We start from the raw sequence: 24458 nt of genomic DNA, 5'->3' as shown, positions 1-24458 counted from the left end.
AGCGAAGTATAAAAAGAAACTTCATTAACAAACACTAGTTTAGTTTATTCGTTATTTTTATATCTTAGCAAGTTTGAAATGTAGTTAGTTAATAAAAGTTGGATTGAACACTAGTCTTGAGTATACAATTTTTTGTTATACCTATAACACATTTTTTGTCAATTCAAAATTGATCACAACGTAATATATTAACTCAAAATACGTAAATAAAAAATTCTTCGACTACATATTTAATGATATTTAATTTTAATAAAATCTGGCATAGATAATTTTCACTATATTCTATTGTAAATTAATATTTAAATTGGTAAAATATATATCTCCTATTAACATTTATATACAGTCTGATTTTGTTTAAATTAATATCAATATTATTCAATCCTAACTCATACATAGGAGGAATCCACTTACGCTAAATGTGACTTACACCATCCAATAAATTCACTTTTTCCTTTATTTTATTTATTTATTGGTCAGGAATGAATTCTTATAAGCAATCAGTTGCTTTCATTGTTGGTATAGCATGGTTGTGAACCTTTTGAGCTTGCTTTTAACCACTACAATAAAAGATTAAGGACAAAACGGTAAACATTGATCTCACTTTCCAAGATTGATAGTTGATATAGAAAGGGGATCTCCATAATCATTGGAGACTTGGAGTTTGAACTTGGACCCTCTGTGATTAGGCAAAAGAAGCATGCTGGCAATGAGCACAAAGGGTATCGAAGAAACAGTCAATGACAAAGCCCAAACCCCTTCAAGCACAGGCAAGTAAGAATGGACATTAGTTTATATTTCCCTTCTCAAGATGAAACAACGCTAAAAGGAGAGAAATAGTGTACGACCGTACCTAGACCAAGCACATACTAACAAAACGATACTTGGTGGAAACATTTGATTGGAATACCATATGATCATCATCTAATTATAAATAAGTACTTCAATTTTAACATTGACTTATCAATAATATGTCATCAATTGCCGTCGTCCATCTGAATCATATATCATCCTGACCCAAAGAACAAGACCTTTTAAACAAGATCCTTCAAATCACTTCATCAAATGCACTATTTTAACCATCTATATGTTAACGTCCAAAAAAAATATATATATATACGTTGCAATTGAAGTGACGTCAGTACCATTTCATTCATGTGTCATTGGCAATGCAACCCCTGATATCATGGTGCTGCATCTGATCAGATCACAATGAAAACGTGATCAAAATCGAAAAGAAAATAAACCCCCAGAAATCATCGTAAAGATTCCAACACAAATAAAGCCTCAAAAGAAATCCATTAACCCCTAGAAGATTATAGATGTTTAATAAAAGCATAATGCAATGGTGAAGATGAATATTGGGCGAAGAGTAAAGATTACACCTTTTGCAATAGAAAAAAAAATACAAAATTAAAGACATCATGTACAATACACTACTTTCAAAATATAACTACAATATTCACTCTTCATCAAACATAACTCTTCACCAAAGAAATTCTCTTAATAAAATGACATTCGGCACTGCAGTCTTTTAAAAGTCCATTTGTCCAAATCAAATCTTTTGGGTGTTATTTTGGTGGTTTACTAGACAAACAAAAATACCAAAAATAAAGATGAAGAACCGGGAAACAGATCATCCCCATTGTATTAGAAATTTAGAATAATGCATACAGTGGTCGTTTAAACGAATCCGAGACAGGGTATCATTTTAGTAATTACAAGCATAATAATACAGTTTGTTCATCCAAAAAATAAGTGCATTCTCAACTAAATTTCTTTTAAAAAAACGGCTAATTAATAAAAGCAATGAAAGAGAAAAGAAAGAATATTGAGTAGAGAAACATGACCGATGCATTCAAGTCCACCCTGATGCCAAGCTTCAAGAAATTGAGACAAGACCCAAAAACATACACTAAATAAGCTATAGTCTTCTATGTACACACATTTCTCGACCTAAATTATCCTGCAGAAACAAAGAATTGTGACCTTAACCCTCAAAGGTATGAATGGGGCGAGAGCAGTCTCACCCTCCAAAAATGTATCAAAACACGAATCGTATGGTCAAGTGGTGGCCAGTCAGCCATTTGTTAAACTCTGTATCCGGAAGAACCTGGAGGAGCAGGAGGTAGTCGATTAGGTGTCCGTCGACTGCCAGAGTTTGCACCAGAGTTTACATCACCATTTTGTACAGGATCAATATGACCATTGGATGCTGATCTCAGTGAACCACTTCGGCTAACAGGGCCATTGGCAGCTGCATCAAAGGCTGATCTCCAGTCATCACCTGGACCATTGCTTCTTGGACTAGGACTACTATCTGTAAACCAAAAACCAGAGCAAAAAATGAAAAAGTAGTGATTAGTCAAAATAGGGAGATTGTAAAGCAGAACGGATTTGGTTTCAATAGAAAATAGGCCTAGGAGTTGGATTCTCTTAAGGTGCAAGATGCAATTTACAAAGTAACATAGGTAACCAGTCCACTAGCAAAACATTCAAGAAAGTGAATTCTATGTCAGAATCCATGATTCAGCAAGCAAATTCTTGATAGCATCCAAACCAAAAAGTGGCAATTTTGGGCACTTGAAAAAACCCCAAGGATGTCGCACTTAAAAAGTTTACCAGTTGACCACAAATCAAACATGTAATCCATTTAGAAGATGGCAGACACACCTGCACTACCATTTGACCAACTTGAGGCAGCAGCTGCTCGATTGTCATGAATACTCAGTTGCCTTGTCAATTTTGACAGAAGTGAAGATTGTTTCTGGTAGCGCTCTCGCCTGCTCTTGACATTTTGATCTTCTAGAAGCAACTGCTCAATCCTAGCAGTACTTTGAGCACTAATCATGAAAGATACTTAAAAAGTTTAGTGCAGGTGAAGTCAAAACAGCAATAATTATAAAATCATTGTTGAATACAGAATTGCAACACCCACATGAGAAAGAGTGAAAGAGATGCAAGCAAAGAAAAACAGAGATAAATCATTTTCAGGAATTGAAAAGAAATACTTCATGATATTTACATTATTTTCAAAGTTGAATTTAACTAAAACATAGAGGAACCACAAAGGGGGGATCATCAGATTTTTTTTTTTTTTAAATGACATCCCTTCAAAGATTTGTAGGAACAAAACTGACAAACAACAGGGGATGAATTAATGTTAGGAAAGAAAAACAAATGTGAAAGCATTAAAATATTTCTGTACCTGACAGAACTATATAATTGATTCAGCATGTCTTCTTTGGCTTTCTCAACTTGGCAGAGGACAACAGCCTGCGAAACAATCATCCAGAATTTGCATCAAGCATTAATATTGACAAATCCGAGAGGATCCACCAAATATAATATGGTAAGACAAAAGCTCACTTTTGGAACATTAGCAGCTAAACTGTTTAAAACTGCTTCAACATAGCCACGAACTTCTTGAGACATCCATCGTAGTTCTTCCTCTGGGTCAGCAGGTCTTCGGGCCATTGTTTCCTGAGATGGGACATAACAAACATAATAGTAGCCAGTCAATAATCACAGTTTGAGGATTGGCATTTATTCAGTAATTTAATTCCAAAATATGTGTTATCCAAACCCTTGCTTCTGCCCATCCTTCTCTGAAGTTCTATACTGAAAAGTTTGTTGCAAATTTTAGTCAGAAATGAACAAATTTACAAATAAAATAATTCTTGATTTGAAATAGATTAGACTCAGGAGCATGGAATGTTAGAGTTGGTCATGTCAGGTAGCATGGCATCTGGGAAGAAATAGTTTACCAAAACCCAAACCCAGTGTGTCAAGTTAGTCAGTTTCTTTATTTAGCAAATTCTGCTCTCCACCCTTTCTCCAGAGTCCAGACCATGTTATCAGTTTTGGAAATGTAAACGTTAATGAGTTTGCTGCTGTCATCCAATCACTTCTCCACTCATCCATTTGCAGGCATGAATCCTTATTTTTGTATCGGTTAGTTTCAATTCATCATCTTAATTCAACAGAACATGTTTTATGGCAAGGTGGCTTATCAAGCACTCAATCATTTTACAGCATATTCCAGAACTTACTCACCAAGGAACCATCAGAGTGGCTATGCCTCATAGATCCACCCTCGGATGGCAATCTTATTTGTCCTCCCTTAGCTTTTATAACTTGGCTTATCTTATTAATCCATTCAACCTTATCAGCAGCACTTTCAGCCTTCAAAACAACAGCACTGTGGGCTGCAAGAGTACAAACATATCATAATTAAACTGTTTCAATAAGATTTTCAGATATGAATATATTGTTGACAGCTATAGGACAGGAGGAATTACTTTTCAGAACAGTTTTATATGGAACTCTACTAGTGATTTTAAATACAAGGGTGACTTTGCTAGAATCAGCTGCATTGGATTTCTTGTCCTTTGAACTTTTAGACGGCGGATCATCTTCATCTGATGCCTCTTCAATGTTACACTCCTGCAGGGCAATTTAAATTAAATGACATCATAAAAATAAAAAGCAATTGTAAGCTTATGAAAACTATTGGTTATGCTTAACTCTCTACTTCCCACAGGCTAACATCACTATATCCTTCCATAATTATATAGATAAGGGTAAGAATATGCCCATAGTAAAATATACGCACCCTGACACAGTAGTAAGTTGTGGTGCTTAGAAATGATGAATGTGCAGAAGTAATAATAGCACTACATACCTCTAACGTAACAACACCACGAAAATGCCTTTCCTCTTGTTTTTTGGTGTACCCAAGCTGTAAAGTGAAAAGTTGAAGTATAATAAAATAAAAAATAACAAGATGTAACACATTGAAAAACATGATAAATGTTTGAAAATATTAAGAATCAAAATACATGAATAATAAATAAATAATTAAATAGGAGGCAGAGCTTGGCACTATATCCCTTAAGTCATAATCCTATCACATTTTTCGAAGATTTCCATAATCCTTTTCTTTTCTATCTAAACACCAATATCAATCATGGTATCCAGATCTAAATATACTTAAGGATCAAATCCCATTACATTTAGGGTGGTGCACTCCAATGTAATGGTTTAATGGTACTTCTCAATCTTACTAACTTGATATTCTAGTTTTTCTCAAGTACCGAGTTAGTACACAAATTCCATTTAAGATTTATATAAATAAGAATTTCATTAAGATTTAAGGAATAAGAGTGGGAAAACTTAGAATATAATTAGCAATATTTTTAGAAGCCTCAAGATGCTCCTATACTTCTTGGGGAAGGTATTAGCTATTGTGAACTCAATGCCATATTAAGTCAAGAATGAGTCATCCTAGATGTGTATATTAGAACATCTAGGAAAACCTTTTATGTTTTCAACAAAAGGCTTATCTGGTTAGAAACAAATTTCAAGAAGAAATAGGCAGAATTTTGTGAAGATGCAGAAAATTGTTACTACGTTTAGTCAGGTTCAAGTGGGCAATATTCAAACGACCTGCATATCAACAAGATAACACAGAATAATTCAATCAATGGAGCCAGCAGGTACAAACCTTTCCTGTCTTCTCATTTAGAACAAACCATCGCCTGCTCCAACCATTAGTTTTGGCACTTTTCTTTAACAAATACCCTGAAAACAATGTATAAGATTCAACATTTCAACACACTCTGGATTTTAAAAAAAAAAAGAAATATCAGAAAGTGAGAAACTTTAATAACAAAGCCAGAATGCATGCAAGGGGGGATCATTGAAAAAAGATTATTCTAACTACAATTAACAAGACATTTTTAAGGGGAAAAGTATCTTGGATAACTTGCCAATTGCCACAAATACACTGTATTTTATGATATTAACATTGGTTCACGGGATTCAAAATTATACACATCAGATCAAAATCTTCTAAACCTATAAATCAACCAGATAAATTGAATCGCATTTATATTGAACCAAACAAATTCAGGTAGAATAATCATATGGACATCTTACTTTTTCTTTTTTATTGCTCATCCAGAGATGAAACTATTAACTATAAGCAGCCACATTTTAAAAATAAATATATTGCTAAGTGCCCTAAGGCACTCTTTAAGGAACAATAAATTGAAGATACTTTATAGAAAAATAAAATTTTTAAGTGACTGTATCAACATTTACAAAACACTTAGCACTTTTAAATCCTTTAGAGTGCCCTAGATAGCAAAACCTATGAAAGAATATAGACATTTAAGCTCCTACAATATAAACTCCATTAAAACATGTTTACAAAAAATCATCACTTAAATATACAGCATATGACTTTTACATAATTGGTAGATCTACTAAACAGGGAAGATGTCATTCTATCAAATTTGAGGAAGTTTCCTACACACAACTACTTAGAGCATGTTTCTTTCAACAACCTAGGGAAGTACTTTACGAATTCAGTTGGAAGGCTTTGAGAAAGTTGAAATAATTTATGTGTTTGGTTAGGTTACGTCAAGAGAATGCTTCTTGTTCAAAAAGCGATAGAACAAAATTACTTTTATTTGTTAATATAGAAATAATAGTTGAGATCCTATCTTGAAAGTACCTCCTAGAAATGAATAGTAAATCCAAGAGCACCTACAAGTACCTTTAGTTGCTGGAAGAATAGTCAGTTGCAGGAAAAACAAAACACACACGTTGAACACTATACAAACTCATTTTCATTTTTCAGAACTTGCTTTTGGGATTTACAAAATGCAAACAACACAGGAACTTATAAAATGTTTCAGAGTTTGGAACAGGAGGATGTTTCTAGTAGCATAAAGCATGAAACAAACCTGCAGTTATTTCTCCTTCAGGACCTGCAGTCTTCAAACCAGAGCCTTCTTGCCCTTCTTTCTCTCCCTGTCCTGATTTGTCCTTTTCCTTCTCTTTGTCCTTCTTCTCATCCTTCATTGATTTCATGCTTCCACCAGTTTGAGGACTACTGGCCTAAAATAAGTTAACAAGTAACAGAATTAATCCAACAAAGCACAATCAGAATTGCAAAATAACAATCCATCCTATACTATTATCAAGATTGATTTAGAGCCCACTAACCCGGTTAAGAATAGATTGTTCTCCATCTTGCCCCTTTTTTGAGGATCGACCCCCCTTAAGTTCTTCCTCACGGCGTTGTCTTTCCATCCTAAGGTAAATGAGGACAATTAATAGATATAAATTACGAAGATACCAAGAATATTTTATATGCAAGGGGCGAAAAAATATGATGGTTAAATTTTTGTTTCTTGAAATACAGACATGTAAAATTTACAGTGTTAGACAGGTAGCTGATATATTCAGAATCCTGTCCTTTCCCATGTTATCATGGTGTGGCGAAAAATGCAAATAACAGAGAAAGATAGCACAGGGAGCAGATACTCCCTGAAGGAGGAGAGAATCTGTATCCACACACACACAAAAAAAAAGGGCCATTGTATCCAATTTACCTCCGTTGTACCAAACGAATGAAATGCTGGGGTGGCACAAATGCACGCTCCATATCAACAAGTGCAACCACCATTTTCTTTGCTTCATTTTTAAACCCTTCTAGTGCAGCCGTAGCAATTGCCACAACCTTTGAAAAAAGGTATTTCAGGGTTATTTAAAATTGAAAGGGGAAGTCCACTCCATATGACAGGACAGAGTTCAGAAGGGAAGAAAAGAATAGAGGAACCAAAAAGTATATCAAATTAACCGTGACATGTAAAACAAAAATATGAAGTAGGAATGGAACAATGAAGTGCCATACCTCCCTCTTGAAAGGTGGGTATCTTCCTAAACCAGGTGTAGCATTGGCAGAAGCTGAAACAATATCTAGCAAGACACGATGCACCTAGAGCATAAGGCCATGGAATCTTCGTTAGTAGGTAGAAAACAGAGGTGAAGAATTTCATCTAGTGCTATGTATAACATGGATAAAATATATTTGTTCCGGACCCCTAACATTTAATTTGATTCAATTTTGTCCCAGACATCTAAAATAAATTTCAATATACGACTATTGATAATATTTTGGTAGTCAACAAGTGGTCAAATATTCTTTTTCCAATTTTACCCCTCCATATACACATCATCATCAATTCTCGTTCTACACCCTCATCCCACCATTCCCCCCCCCCCCCAAAAAAAAAAAAGTCTCACCCTGGAAAATAGGATTGGCATTTGGAAGAACAGTCTCGCATTGGACTTGGGAGATGACACCCCCCCTCTCTTGAAGACAACGACCCTCACCTTCAAGGCTTTACCAACGTCAACACCATCGACACCTATACTACTCTAACACCGCCAACGGAGTGAGATGGTAGCCCTCCTCCAATGCTTACAACCCGAATGCCATCAAAGTCATCAACACCCGCTCCCTCCAGGTTGGCCACATCAATTGCACTGTCATCGCCATCAAGACCATCATGCCCCCACCAACCTACCCTGCCAAATTCACATTTTTGTCCCTATCCCTTCTTTACCCACACTCATTGAACACATCTCCCAAACCATCCCACACCTCATAACCAAAATTGACCACTTGCTTACCATGTCAGACTCCATTGATATTGAAGAAACGTGTGCCAACATGGGGTTGAAGAGTGTAGACGAGATTTTCAGGCTTGTTGATGGGAGGTGGATGCAATGCAAGTGGCAATGGAGGGGTAAGGGTGGGGGGTGAATGGTGTGGTGGTGAAAAAAGAAGGGTGTTTGATTAATGAATGATGACGATGTGTACATTTGTTTTGGGTGTTTTTTTTGGGGGGGGGGGAAGAAAAGAAGAATTGACCACTACTATAAAAAAATTAAAGGTAGGAAGTATAATTGAAACTTATTCTAAACAGTCGGAGTATTTTTGAAACTTCTCGAAAAAAGAAACAAAAAGTATACTTTATCCTTATAGGAAAATGCCTCAAATTATTCGCAACTCAAATTCATTGTACATATTCTACACATAATTAAACAAATATACCTCCTCCACGCAAAGACGTGATGGTTCTTTTGCAAGCTCCAAGACCCCTTTAATTAGAGATCTCAATCCCTTTTCAGGTGAAATAAGATATGGCTGATAACCATCTGCTTCTAACACAATCTGATACCAGAGAGAAATTGTCGCAGTGAGCAACAAACCCAAAAAAGTAAAAGAATAGAACACAGGGATTAAAAAACAGTTTTCAATCTTACCCTCTTTACATTGTTGATATCGAAATGTCTATCTAGAGGTAATTGCTTCATTCTATCAGGAAATCTTCCCTCAAAACAAGCAACTACTTTCCAACCAGCTCCCTGGCAGATAAAATTATATTAATTTTGGGGAATAATGCTTCAGTTTCTAAAGAAACAAAATAATAAAGGAAGATTCATTAATACAAAATTACAAATTGAGAAGCAATTTGTCATTAAATGCTTATTATTTAAAATATATTCTACTTGCAATAACAAATATAACATCAATGGATGCTACACAATACTATCTTTTCCAACTAGAATAGTAGAACAATGATAATGAAATTCTTGAATGCATTTTAATGAAATATCCCCTTCCTCGTATCCCAAATCTCTCAATGTTAACCTTCATAAAACAGGATTGAGCCCACAGAAATGCTTTTCAATGGACAGCAGATATGCTGTGGCATACAAAAAATAGATGAAGGTATAAAATATTTGGCAATACAGAAACAGCAATACAAATACTATACAACATAAAAACAAAACTTCAAATTCAAACAAAATATATAATCGTGACAACATACCTCACCAGTGGTAATGTGCTGTAGAAACCTATCCTCAAATTCACGGCAAAGTTCCAAGGCTATAGCACGTGTGCCCTCTGAAGTGGAGACCAATGACTCACCAAGCCTTGCCAATTCATCCTGAACTATCTGAGACTTCCCTTGTAACCTTTTAACATTATATCATACAAAACATATTAATGGAGTTCACTTTCTAATAACTGACATTTGCAAATGTGAAATTTATTTGTAGAAAGCAATTACGCGGTCAATGTTTTCCCTAATAACAAGAACACCAATCACATAATCGCCAAGGTAGTTATGTGAGTGGATTTTAATACTATTTTAGAGTTTGGACATTGTCTAGTGAACATCTCACAAGTAGGAGGGAGATTGCTCAAAAGGTTACAAAAATTTCCACCAGATATCAGAAGCAATAAGTACAAATCAGAGAACTCAAATCATGTCTATAAAAAGGCAAACATACACTGGCTATTGCAACTACAACAAAAAGAATAATTTAAGTTTCATTTTTTAAGCAATCCAATCCTCATCAATAACTTCTAAAAATCACAAATCATTTAGCTTTAGACAGTTATACAGATTGTAAACAAAATAAAGAAGTTACTAAAAAAAGATTATGACTTCACATATATGGCAATAAACAACAAACATCAATTTTATTGTAAAAGTCAAGCTTAGGTTCCAGTAAAATCAAGAACCAATAAAATAGGATATTCAATAAGAAAATTTCATGTTGTACCACATGGAAATTACCCGGAAAGAAGGTTAGGGAGCCGAAGCCGCATACGATTCTGAATCTGCTGTGCTAGAGCATCCACTAAAGCTATCCTTCCAAGCTTATTTTGCGGAGCTCCAGTCAGTATGGACTTGAGGCTTTCACTCTCCGCTCTCCAAGCAGTTTCTAAAGAGTTTTCAGCACCAGCAGATCCAGACTGTGCTGTAGCTATTGAAACTGATTGACCAATCAAAGCAACCCATGGAATATCTGATGCTTTTGCAGGACCCTGATTCAATAGGAGTGCTTGAACTGCAGCCAGTGACTTCTGATCATTTGCAGCTTGATCTATTTTACTAATAACACCAATGGTTCTGGTACCTATGTTAAATTAATTTACTTATTGAGTGTACTATTGGTATCAACAGCAAACCAAAAATTGTAAAAAGAATGAAAAAGTTTTAAGGAGCATAATTCCACAAATTGCTATGTAGCAATACTCTTAAACAGGGAAAGTGCAAATAGTACACCTTCTCCATCATATTCCTTTGCAACTCTCAGGGCTCGAGAAGATGCGACTTCAGGTGCTTGAGATGCAGGTATAATAACAAGCAAAATGGCATCATTGTGCTCCGCATATTCACTAATCTATACATTGAACAAAGTAAGCAACATAAGAATATCAACACTGCCAGATGAAATAAATTACAGAAGCAATTAGCAAATGAGGCCATCCATTACCATTGAATCATCCATGATGCGCTGATCCAACCCAGGTAAATCAAGCAACTTCAGAGGTGGTGCTGGGATGGAAAGGCATTACAAAGAGTGTTAAGATGCAGAACAAACTAAAAGGGAAGAAGGAGGATAACGGCACACTAGAAACACTCCCCCCCCCCCCCCCCCCCCCAAAAAAAAAACCACCACCAAAAAGAAAAAAGAAGGAAAATTGATGCAGCAGGTTCAAAATCTCATACAAGCCAACTACCAGTAGTTATCTGATACCACAATTAAGTACGCAGACATTGCATGCAACACCAAGAAACTTTGAATTTTCAGAAAGCTACATCAATCTCAAAACAAATCACACTGAACCAAATTTCCAATGTTAGCACAGAGCTATGCATATTACCATCACAGTTGCCAAACCAATGAACTTTTATTTCACTAGTTCTAAAATAACAGCACATAGCAACCAACAATAATCACAAATGCCAGATCACCAAACCTGTACTCGTCCGCAGCTTCAAATGTATCTGATCTCGGCTCTTGCCAGAAGAGCCCTTACTCAGTCTATCCTGCAAAGAATGCCTCAAAGCACCTGCAGCAGTGAAAACAAGTAAAACCCCAAATCTGTACAGATCAGAAACTTGTGTTCATATGACTAAGAGCAAAAACGGTGACGTTCAAAAATCAAGCAACGAAAACACAAAACGAGAGAAGAGAAGAGCAACTAACTTGCGGAGACTTGCTGGGACTTATTGTCGATCTGCAATATAATGGATTTGCTACTCAAAGCAGTGTCTCGCTGAAGATCAATGCATATAGGAGCACGCGTAGCTCCATTTTCACCAGTAGGCTGAAAAAAATTAAATAAAAGTAAGAACCAGCTCCAACTTCAGTTCAATTTTACAATAATAGGTAAGGGATCGAAGAGAGCGTGAGAATTCGAGCTTACCAATACGGGATGCCCAATCAAACTGTTCAATACAGCGGATTTACCAGCACCCTACAAAATTGGAACATGAGCGCACACACGCTGAGAGAAGATAAAACAACGTGGTATTCAGAAGAAAGAAAAAACATAGCTGCTAGAGGAATATGAAGTTCTCTTTTTTGGTACTCACAACATTGCCGAGTGCTACGACGTTGAGGAAAGTGGAGGGCCTTCTAGAAGATGAAGCGTCGTCGACGTCTTCGTCGGCGAGTAGCGCCGCCGCTTGGCGCATCGAATCGGCCAGCTCCGACAAGTCCTCGATCGCAGCCATCGATCACTCGAAAGCACCCAAGGTTAAAACAAAGTAAAGACCCTTTGAAATCAGAATCGAACACTTGCGGTTATATATTTAGGGATCGATCGAGATCGAGATCGAGATCGAACCCTAGTTTGCGATCTGCGAAGACGTTTTCCGCTCAGATCTCTGAGTCTTCTCCCTCTCTGTAAGATTTCAGGGAACTTGGGGTTTGCCTCTTCTAACTAAATAAATTGAAGGTAGATTCTCTGAAAATTCAAAAAAGTACGCAGTCGCTCTCTCTCTCTCTCTCTCTCTCTCTCTCTCTCTCTCTCTCTCTCTCTAAGCGTCCGCGTTTTGAAATGGTTGTCTCGGTGTCGGACTTCTCAGTCGTCTTTGTGACGTCGTTTTATTTTGAATTGTGTTCTGTTTTTAACTTTTAACTCTAGACATAAACTTCAGTCCGTGAAGAAAAAAAATAAAAACTACACTACATCCCAAGCACTTTTCATTTTTGGAATTAGGTTGACAAAGATGATTTGTTGGATGAAAAATATTAGATGTTTATCAAAATTTATTGATTTTGGTTATCAATTAGTTATTAATATTTAAAAATATAAAATAAATTAGATTAAAAGTTAATAATTTATTTAAAAATTTTAATAATATAAAATTAAATTGAATTTTAATATTTAAAAAAATGAATAAAATTATAAAATTGAATTGAATTTCATATTTATCAAATAAATTAAAATTTTACAGTGGACAATTTATACTTTATTAATATACCATCATATTTAAATAATAAATATACTTATTTATTAAATTGTATAACTCAATTAAAACCTTGTATCTTTTAAGTTTTAACTAAAAAAATTTTCAACTAAAATTTGTTCTAGATCTACTACATATCCAAATAATATTGTCACCCAAATCCAAGTAAGTAGATTTAATACCAATAAAAATTATTCTCATTAAAAAGAGCGTGATTACAGACGCATGCATTATTTACGTTATTGTTGTCATCTTCTTTTTCTTTACATTCTTCCTCTTCCTTTTCTTTCTCCTTCTCCTTCTTCTGCTATTTTTTCTTTTCTATCTCTTTTTCCTTCTTCGCGAAGATCCTTCTCCTTCTTCGCTTGTTTTCTTCTCATTATCATTCTTTTGTTGCTGCTATAGAAAGTGAAGGAGGAAGAGAAGAAAGAATTTTGAATTGTGCATGAGAACAAGTCCAAATATATCTTAATTGACTAAAAAATGAACCGAAATTATATAATAATTGTGACACAATTAACTCAGAAATGAACCTAAATTACATAATAAACTGCGACACAATTAACTAAAAAATGAACTGAAATTACATAACAATTGTGACACAATTAACTCAGAAATGAATCGAAATTTACTATCATGATTGCGATACATAAACCCAGTTCGAAAAACAAGTACACAAATAAGACTGAATCATGAACAAAAAACACATTCAAAATCAATTTTACATCAAACAACGTCATTAATATATTTTTTCTTCTTTTTTGTTTGATATTTTCTTCTCTTTTTTTGTTTTGTTCCTCTAAAGAGAGTGAAACAAGAAGAACTATAAGAAAATAAAAAAGAAGGAGAAGATGAAGAAGAAAAATATGAAAAAGAAGAAGAAGAAGCAGCAGCAAAAGATGATGACAAAGAGGAGAAGGAGTTTTGAATTGTGCAAGACAAAGAGTCCAAATGCATCTTAATTCACTCAGAAATAAACCGAAATTTTATAATGATTACGACATAATTAACTCAGAAATGAACCGAAATAATGGATTGCTACACATTTAACTCAGACATGAACCAAAATTACATAGCAATTGCGACACAATTAATTCAAAAATGAACCAAATTTTACCATAATGATTGCGACACATAAACTTAGTTCGAAAATAAGCACACAAACAAGACTGAATCATGAACAAAAATACATCCAAAATCAATTTTGGATCAGACAACATCATTAATATATTTCTTCTTTTTTTGTTTGATATTTTCTTTTCTTTTTCTTGGTTTTATTTTTCTCAAGAGAGTAAATAAAAAAATTTTGAAAAAATAAAATAAGAAGGTAAAGATGAAGAAGAAACAGATTAAAAAGAAGAAGAAAAATAATAGAAGATGAGGAAAAAGAATTTTGAATTGTGCAGGACAACGAGTCCAAATGCACCTTAATTCACTCAGAAACGAACCGAAATTATATAATGATTATGACACAATTAACTCATAAATGAACCAAAATTACATAATGAACTGCAATACAATTAACTTAGAAATGAACCGAAATTACATAACAATTGCGACACAATTAACTAAAAAATGAACCGAAATTACATAATGATCGGGACATATAAACTCAGTTCGAAAATAAGCACACAAACAAAACTGAATCGTGAACAGGAACACATCTAAAATTAATTTTGGATCAGGCAACATTATCAACATGGCAAAAATGCAACAATGACAATAACAATAACGATGATAACGATAACGACGATATTAAGAAGAAGAAGAAGAAGAAGAAGAAGAATAAGCAGCAACGCGAGGAGAGAAGAAAACGAAAAAAAACGCGTGATCTAAAATTGCTTGGATGAATTTTGATGTTAAAATTGCTTGGATGTAGAGAATATCTGAATTTGCTTGGATGAATACCTGAAGGTGATGAGAAAAGAGAAAGTATTTGTTAAAATGAATGAGGCGTTGTAAGGAAGTGAGTGAAAAGTTTAGAATAAGTAACTAGATTATAAGAACATTTTAGACATTTTAATTGAAATCCCAATAGAATGGAATTCCTAATTAGACCTATTTGGGTTGGAATTGATTTTAACAAAAAAAAAAAAGGAATTAAATTGAATTTCATCTAAACTAATTTAATTACTTTTGTTTCAAACACTGAAATTGAATTCGAAATTTCTAAACACCATGTAAAGAAACTAGAATAAGAACTTTTTTAGAAACTTATAAATTAAAATTTACTCAAAAATTATTTTTTTTTATTTAGAACAAATAAAAAAAACTTGAATTTATTTGAGAATTCTAATCCACACTTTTTTTCTCATCTACAAATTAGATCAAAAGAAATATGATTTTGAAATCAATTCTCATACCAAACAAGCTTAATATGTCAAATATCAAAAATATTTCTGTTTATATATTTTAATAATAAGTAGATGTTTAATCAAATAATTTTATTAGAGATAAAATTATAAAAGAAGAAAATTTAATCCATATAAGAGTTATTCTAAACTAAAGAATTGATTTCCATTTTATTAATATGATATAGTCATTTCAAACCATAAAATTGAGTTTCAAATAAAAATGAATTCTATTTTTTAGGAAAATAGAATTATTTTCTCACATTTAAATAGTTTTCAAACAAGCTCTAAAGAAATCGAGTTGATTCTAAGTGATATCCAAAAACAATAAATTTTGATAGTGCATTTCTCTTTTTGAATTATAGGTGGCTAGGATGTTATTCTCAAATATGACGTCGTTTGATTTGGGGGACAAAAATTGAATTTTCCGATTTTTGGAAAGTACGGACTATCCAATTTCTAGGATATAGAATTTAGATTCTTTGATTTTTAAAATTTGACCCTCTGATTCTTGTTTTTAAAAAATTTAAAATAGAGATATCGGATCCTCCAATTTTATTTTTTCTCACAATTTTAAAAAAACTAAAAAGGATAACGCTAGGGAGACAATGAAATATGTCTACAATGGCTACAATGGACCGTTTTATAAGGCCCAATTTAGTTTAATAGGATAAATTAACCCATTAATAACCCTAATCTTTTATAGATGTTTAGTTAACCATACCACAAAATTATATTTAATTATATTTTTTCCCCAAAATCCTAATAAAGGAGATTGAGGCCGTTTCACTCCCAATCAATTAACCTTGCATTTGTTGAACAGAACCAAGAAGACCCCTCAGCGCCGTTTTGCAAGGAAGACTCCGCAGCGCCGCAAACGCCAACCAACCGTGGCCGTCGAGAAGACCCCACCGTCATCGCCCGAGGCCGTCAAGAGAACCACGCCGTGACCGCCCGAGGACGTGGAGAACAGCCCGCCTTCATCGCCCGAGGAAGTCCGTGCCCCGCCTCTGATCAGCGCCGAAGGGAGAGCGGCGGCTGAACACCCTGCCGTCACCGACCCGGAAACCGTCCGCGCTGTGCCTTCGGTCAGAGCTGAAGGCAGAGGAGCGCTCACGACCGAAAGGAGCATTCTAGCAGTTTTACTCGCGTGGGCAATGCCATCGCCGACCAGCTGAACATCCGATCCGCGGTAATCAGCCGCGTTCTCGAAGTATCTGTTAGTATCTGTAGTTGTTCATTTTTTGAATGCTTATTGCTGTTGCATGTTGTGTTAGAGATAGATTTTGTTGATTATATGAGCGTTTAACCATGGTGAGAAAGCTTTGGGTGCCATGGTAGCATCCCGGAGATTGTGGGCTAGGTAGTTCATTTACGTTGTTGCAATTCATGTTGATTTAACTTTAGCGCAGGAAAAGTATGAAAAAGTTTGTTCCTTTTGGTTTCATATCATTTTAAATTAATTTTTTTCCTTTTTTTGGTGTGTATCTGTGTGGACCATGTGCATTTAATTTGACGTTTTCTTGGTTGACCATTGTTGGATCTTCGTTGACATTATCACGGATGGTTACTTTAGTATGATAATGGATGTTTAGTCTTGAAATTTTGATAAAGATTGGTCAATTTTTGCTACCAAATATGTTTCTCTTGTCACTGTAACCAAACAATTAACCTCTCTTTATGATATTGATATGTAATAACACTAAAAGAATTTTGTTCTCAAGCCTGGACCCCCTGATTTTTAGACCTGAGCGAAGAAATTAAAGTTAGTATGCTCTAACAAGGTAATGTTTGCTACATGGACCAAGGAATGTGTTGGTGGCTTTGCGAGGCATCTTTGTATCATGTTGTTTTGTGCAAAACAAGCTTGACTTTATATGCATTAATATACTTAAATCCTGCTTCCAGCTACATGAGCCGGATAAATACACAGTATTAATTTTTTTTGTGCCGCAGGAAGCCGTAAAACAACCATTCTATCTCAAGTTCAGGCTCTAAACAAATCAAGCGTGTTAACCTACTATTAGGTGAATCCCCTTTGTTTAGTTTTCCTTATATAATAATTCTCACAACATGCATGTTGGTTTATACAACTTGATATCACGGTGTCCGCTTTCTATATGTTTGTATTTGTTGCGTTGTTGGATGGCTTCCAAGATTCCGCCTGAAACATGTACCTATCATCTTTGTTCCAACCTACTGATGAACAGCTAAGTGCCGTCGCTGAATCTTGTGCTAGGAAGAGGACTGAAACCATAATTGTGTCTTTGGTGCATCTTATAATTTCTAAACGGTCTTGTTTATTATGTCATTCAACAGTTTATAATGAACACGCTTATTTTATCTTTTGGTTTTTGTATGATTATTGATTATTAAATAAAAATTTCAATTCTATATGCTCATGTCAGACTTGCCTGAAGTGAATAGCTTTTTTGTGAATCATTTATTGGCATGCCCTCTAGTGAAGGAAGAAAACAATATCTGGAGCTCTCTACTTGATGAATTGTGTGAAACTAGTTTTCCTTGATGTTTGGTATGCTTGTAGTTGAAAGATGTGCTCCTGGTATTCGATTGTTAGTGATATTTGACATGACCCATAGTTATTTTAATTGTTAGTTAAGTGTGTGGATGGTCAGTTGTATTGTGTATCTGCTGATATATGTATTGATGAATTAGTTTTTCATCCTAATTATAGATGGTTTACTGTTTCTGTTCCTTCTAATTTTAGATGCAATGAATCTTGCTTAGATGCTTGGTTGTTTCTAGTGAAGAACTCCATTGTTGCAATTTCAGTATATTGGAACGTGTAGAATAAATTATGGGTGTAGATGGTTGCAATTGATTTAGTGTTAGATAAATAATACCTACTGAAGTGATTCATGGTTGAGCTATTGTTGTTGGTGGTGAGATTCTAGCACTTATAGTCTTTAAGATTGGATGAAGGTTGTCTAATTCTATTAGACCTTCTTGGTACAAGGCATGTGAGTGCATGGATTGGTTTTTGTGTGTTTGAGTTAAGGGTGCACGAGTTGTCACTATTTGTGTATGTGTGCTATTTATATCATTATGTGCAGTATCATCACGTATATTGTTTTGTGCAGTGTCATCATTTATTTGAACATCATTATTAATGTGAGACTTATTATGACTAACTTGTGTAATTTCAATTTGAAAGTTCAAAGGCTGATTATTTTCTCCGTGATATTCATGATAAGCATAATCATATGAAAAAGGATCCTGGCTTATGGTTTTATTGTAATACTGTTCATAACCTTCAGGTATTGCATGTTACTTTAGAAAAGGAAAATAAAACTCATAATTCTACATTTCTTGATATGAAAATTTGTCTGCTTTATAAATCTAAGAGTACAAGGTTGGAATGATTACAAGGTTTATTTGCTACGTTATTAAATTTTTTTTTACTTGTGTATAAACTGAAAAGATGTTTGCATTGGATTGCAGAGGACATGTTGTGTGATTTTATATGTGGCTTACCCATGAAGAGGACCATTACACAATAGATTGAAGAATTATCCAAGAAAAAGATAGACAAAAGAAGAAAAAAATAAGTCGAATAAAAGTGAAAATAGTACAATCCTCTTTGATATTGTTTATTTGTTGAATAGTTAGAGTTTAGTTATAAGACAATATGATGTTTTTTAGTCACAAATGTATAGATATTCCTTTTTTTATTTTGCTTGTCTCAATCGAATAAACATCCAGTTAAGAATAAAAATAACTATCCGCATACCTAGTGAATTAAACATCTGTTGTATCGTAATTAAAAATTATGATTTGGAATTGGCCATTTTACTAGTGATCAATGATCATGTACTGCAGTTAGCCAGCAATAACAAGGTAACTATTTTGTGACAAAACTGACTCACTCTTTTTGTTTCATGCATTTTATTATTCTATTATTTCTTTGGGTTCTAAAGGGTAAAAATTAATTACTTAACCTTTCTTTTTTTCATTATTGTTACTTTTCATGCATTGATGACACGAATATATCATACTTTAAAAAGGATTGCAATCATCTGAATGATGTAAATGCATAAACCACATACATAGATGTAGGTTAATTTAGAAAAATATTAAAATTAAGGGAGAATTCACTCTTATCTAATCTTGGTCACAATTTAATTTATACCACTATCAATAAAATTTATATATATTGAGAATGATAAAATTTTCTAGTAATTCTTTCTAACGACTAAAAACTTAATTTAATTTTAATACATTGTCAGTGTAAATTAGTTTTATGCAATTTTTGTTAGTACTATTTTACTTTGATTACGTGAATAATCATATAAAAAGATAGGTGTGATTAGTCAAGTAGGTAAAATGTTTTACACAATCAGTGCATGAAAATTAAATTCCTTAAAGTTATAAGAAAATTTTGCTTTTTTATGTATTCACATAAGATACATAATAACTAATTAATACAAACAACCAAACATCTACTTGAAAATGAAAATAACAATTCGCATACCTATTAAACTAAACATCTAGCATAATTTAATTGTATCTACTTGAATCTAATACTAACAACCAAACATCCACGTAACAGTAAAAATAACCATCTGTACACTTAGTATAATGAACATCCAACATAATTTAATTGTATTTATTTGAATCTAATAGTAACAACCAAACACCAACTGAACAATGAAAATAACCATCTGTACATCTAGTAAAATGAATATCTAACATAATTTAAATGTATTTACTTGAATCCAATCCGAACAACTAAACACTTAATAATGAAATTGACCATCTACAGACCTAGTAAAATGAACATACAACATAACTTAATTTGGTCTACTTGAATCCAATACAAAAAACTAAACATCACTTAGTTTATGAATCCTAATCTTACTTACGAAACCGACTTTCATTATATAGTTCGCATAAAAATCCTGTTCTAGTTGCAAAGATCAAACCGCAATCCAACTCTTGGTATTTCTTCTTTATGGAGGCCACTGTGATTCGGTAACTATGTATCAATTCACAACAAACATCGCTCAATGTCACATATGAATATTACTAAATTGTAAAATCTACTTATTGTTAAATCAACAATAAGTTAAAATTTGAACCTCATGCCTCAGTTTCATCACATCCAACATAATTTATTTGTATTTACTTGAATCCAATCCAAACAACTAAATAATTAATAATGAAATTAACCATCCATTAAAACTTCAAAGGAAAGGATATCTTCAAACAACTAAACACATAATTTATTTGTACAACATAGGCATATAGAAGAAATAGAATTGGCAAAAATAAATAGTGAAGATAAGTTTGAGTATATTATTATCCTAGTAAGTATTTAGGATTAAAAAAATTACACAAAAACACAATAACATACATTAAAACCTCAAAGGAAAGGATAACTTTAACAACTTATATTGTCAAGATAATTTCCAATCACACTAAACTAGAATTGTTCCTACCAATTACCTGTGACCAATAATGAATCTAATAACAATTTCCTTCTCGCGCTCTAACTGAAGAAGTTGTTTTCCTGTTCAAACAGGTATTAGATATATATTAAAGTTGGTCATGCCATTCTAATTCAATGTCCTCTCAATGTTAGGATCCATATAAACATCTATCAGCATAAAACTTTTCCTCTAATATTTTATCCCATTTTTTAAAGGTAGATACCAACATTGACTCTTAGCAGAAACAATTTCTAGGGGAAATATAATATACCCTGAGGCATCCAAGTCTCTCGGACCGAATCACGCCTCTTCCTGCTGTTGAAAGCTGTGTTTATTCCAATCACTACAAAGGCCTTCTGTTGGAGATAAGTGTGTATGTCCAACAAAATACTATCATGAATTATTATTATTATTATTCCTTTTTATAAGAATAAACTTTTATAATTTATGATAGTGTCCTTAATTAAAAATTAGAAACGAATAATTACGATAGGGATCGTAATAATGAGATATACGTTTTTTTAGTACTTTTAATTTAAATTGTTCTTAATCGTAGAATCACTAAAAATGGGACATTAGTGATTCGGATAGATTAATATATATATAATAGTCTTCATTGGATGAAGATTAATAGATCTCATTTGTTAAATTATATATATAAATGGTATATATAGAGATATAACCATTGAACTGACTCACTCTAAGAATTCCTAATGGTTATAATTACCGTATATTTGTCAATAGGATATTCTTATGATGAACATAATATTAGAATTTTCCTTTGACCTGCGACTATCATAGTAATTAACAATGTATTTGTTATACTTTGATTCTGGACACCTAACACCCTACGGTGTTAGTTGAATGGACATTGGGTATGATTTAAATACTTGTATAATTAATGATTAGTCAAAATGGAATCCATCAACTATGGTAATGAGTTTGAGCTCTACGATTATAATGAATAAAATAAACAATGCCTTGGCCAAGGGGTTTGAATGAATTAAGAAATGAGTTTCTTAAGTCATTCATAATTCATTATAATAATGGTAACAAGTTAGAGTTTGACAATCAAACCGTACTCTAAAAGTTAGCCAAGAGCTGAAAAGATGGAAGGAGTTGTATTTTTGTTCATCTTGGGTTCTTAGTAAAAAATATTATTACTTCATACTATCGGGTCGTCAAGGAGCGTTGCTAGACGCCAACCTTGATTAGTAAATATAGTATGACTAATATACTACCCGCTTAGTATTGAACCTATGGGGTCACACACTAACGAGTGTTCTAATCCTTGGTAAATAATTATTTAATTATTATTTTGATTAGATCAAATAAATAATTATATTAATTCAAATGGAGTATTATTATATTCTTTGCTAGCACCATGAATATAATAATATTATAATTGAGAATATTAAATAATTAATTATGTATTCTATGATGAGTTTTAAATATGGATAAGATCCTAACTGATTTTGTCTCAAATTAAGTTGTAATTTGATTCACAAATCAGTCACCAATCTCATACTATATATGTGTATATGATAAAAGAAAGAAAACATAAGTTTTCTCTTTTTATCTCCACATACACAAATATTCCAAATTCTTAGTGAAGAATTGCTGGTGCAAGGAGTTGCAAGAAACTTCTCAGTTAAATCCATTGGTCAAAGAGTTGACAACAAGGATTAGTCTCGGTGTGGATACACATAGTACCTTCGTACCATCGAAGGGGAAAGCTTTATTCACTAGGGTACTCAGGTATTGGCATCTAACCCATCTTATTTCAATAAAATTTTAAGCACAAAATAGATCAATAGGATTACTTTATTACTTCCGCTGCGTGTTATGAACACTTGTAATCCTACACCTTCTTCCTAGGAGCACCTTCCCCGGATATCCCTATGGTAGTGGCCGTGCTATTCGAGTCTGAGATCCTGGCTTCATGAGAACTCCTAGCAGCTGCTAGTTCCATTTGAAGCATGAAAAACTGCTTATCTAAAGCCCTGGCATGCCTCAATATAAATACAGAGAGGGAAAAAAAAGCAATTATTCATTTATTATTCAACCCCAAAATACAATAAAAATACAAATAAGAAAGCTCCAATTGCAACCAAATCTAAGCCAAAAAGGGAAAGAGACTCAGGTTAATTAGTTAAATGCTCACATGCTCAAATTATGTTCCCCTTTCAACAGACGCGACGCAGGGGAGCAGAGGGCAGCCTTCTTCGTTGGGAACGCGTGGCGCATCGGAGCATAGGGCAATCTTCTTCATCGTCGGGAAGGCGACGCAGGGGATCAGAGGCGTTGCGGCTTGCGGCGCAGTGGCACGACTTTCGAGTGCCGTTTTGGGGTTGGATTTCTTCATCGTGAGTGGGAGAATCGCGGTGGTGTTGGGGGTGGCTTTGTGCATGGAAGAAGTCGCGGATGTCTCGCCTCACGGGTAGGGGAGTCGCGTCAGAGAAAGAAGTCGCGGTGGGCTGCACGTTTGACGATTGGATTTTTGACGGTTTAGAATTTCACTAATGAAATCTCGTTGTAAAGTATAGTTTCTAAACCAAGCAATAATCCTTTCATACAAAAAGTTGTTTGTCACAAGTACAAACCCCTAAAATTTATAAACCGAAGTATTGGACCTCGGGTCGTTCTCCCTAGGATTTACAATAAAGTGTCTTGTTATTGGTTGTGAGTTATATTTGGGGTTTTTAAGATTTTAGACAAGAAATATAAATGGCAAAGAAAATAAACTAACAACTAGCAAAGCTCTTGGCAAGATATGAGAACTTGAAGTCCTATCCTAGTTATCCTCCTCAATTGTGATGGCAAATTGTCCATTGCTCCCACTTAGTCAACCTCTAACCATGGAGGAAAGTCAAGTGGATGAATCAATTTGATTCCTCAAGTCCTAATCAACTCCTAAAGGAAAGACTAGCTTTAGAGGCATTCAAATCAATTAGCAACTTCTAATTATCAATCAACAAAGGGAATTAGATAACTCAAGAGTTACTAATTACTCTACCTAGGCCAAGAGGAACAAAACCTACACTAAAATCCAACCGAGCATTTCATCAAACACTTGGAAGGCCTAAAAGAAAAGCAAAGCAAATTGACAACAAGAAGAGAATCTAACAACAATTATTGAAAGAAATTAACAACAACAATAAAAAAAACACAATCATTATGAATTACCTTGAATTGAATTAAAAGAAAGTAGAAGGAACAATACTAGATCTACAACAAAATGTAAGAACAACATAAAAGAGATTACACCAAAAGAATAGGAGAAGAATGAATGTAACTACAAGGAATTGAGAATATAGAAGTAGAAGAAGATGAATCTAAATCTAGATCTAAGAACTAAACCTAATCCTAATCCTAATTCTAGAGAGAAGTGAGAGCTTCTCTCTCTAGAAACTACTTCTAAAAACTAACTATCTATCCAATTATTTCCTCCTTAGTCTATGGGTGTGAATGTGTATGAATGTATATCAATCCCCTTCAATCCTTGGCTCTTATATGCATTTTGG

General features: G+C 33.9%; 1 protein-coding gene across 3 annotated transcripts; it reads right to left on the bottom strand.

The window, feature by feature from the left end:
- Window positions 1–1608: 1608 nt before the first annotated feature.
- LOC112707756 (dynamin-2B) lies at window positions 1609–12907 on the bottom strand. 3 transcript variants are annotated; one of them, XR_011864896.1, is made up of 22 exons: window positions 12255–12806; window positions 12086–12136; window positions 11866–11986; window positions 11636–11728; window positions 11149–11210; window positions 10938–11055; window positions 10446–10788; window positions 9690–9837; window positions 9121–9222; window positions 8909–9028; window positions 7703–7786; window positions 7401–7528; window positions 7012–7099; window positions 6750–6903; window positions 5504–5580; window positions 4682–4738; window positions 4299–4443; window positions 4054–4205; window positions 3367–3936; window positions 3206–3273; window positions 2671–2840; window positions 1609–2317 (listed from the first exon to the last, which is right to left on the bottom strand). XR_011864896.1 is itself a non-coding variant. In XM_025759694.3 (22 exons), the coding sequence occupies exons 1-22, from the start codon at window positions 12393–12395 to the stop codon at window positions 2088–2090; spliced, it is 2766 nt and encodes a 921-aa protein (XP_025615479.1). In that variant the 5' UTR covers window positions 12396–12907; the 3' UTR covers window positions 1609–2087. The 3 variants fall into 3 exon arrangements, 2 of the variants coding, with proteins under 2 accessions (XP_025615479.1, XP_072057591.1); XM_025759694.3 differs by having other exon boundaries at window positions 3367–3480; window positions 12255–12907; XM_072201490.1 differs by having other exon boundaries at window positions 3367–3480; window positions 12086–12166; window positions 12255–12745.
- Between the last annotated feature and the right edge of the window lie 11551 nt (window positions 12908–24458).

This window comes from Arachis hypogaea, chromosome 8 (assembly GCF_003086295.3).
Source record: "Arachis hypogaea cultivar Tifrunner chromosome 8, arahy.Tifrunner.gnm2.J5K5, whole genome shotgun sequence".
Lineage (NCBI taxonomy): Eukaryota > Viridiplantae > Streptophyta > Magnoliopsida > Fabales > Fabaceae > Arachis > Arachis hypogaea.
Note: the sequence above shows the minus strand (reverse complement) of the source record. Positions and strands in the feature narration are given on the sequence as shown.

What these genes read in the sequence shown, in the direction of transcription:
- LOC112707756 (XM_025759694.3), bottom strand. Translation starts at nt 12,395, where the DNA reads ATGGCTGCGATCGAGGACTTGTCGGAGCTGGCCGATTCGATGCGCCAA. An exon ending in CTCCCTAACCTTCTTTCCGG is followed by an intron (nt 9,838 to 10,445) that starts GTAATTTCCATG and finishes TAATGTTAAAAG; the next exon opens with GTTACAAGGGAAGTCTCAGA. An exon ending in TTGGTCAAATGGTAGTGCAG is followed by an intron (nt 2,318 to 2,670) that starts GTGTGTCTGCCA and finishes TTTGGTTTACAG; the next exon opens with ATAGTAGTCCTAGTCCAAGA.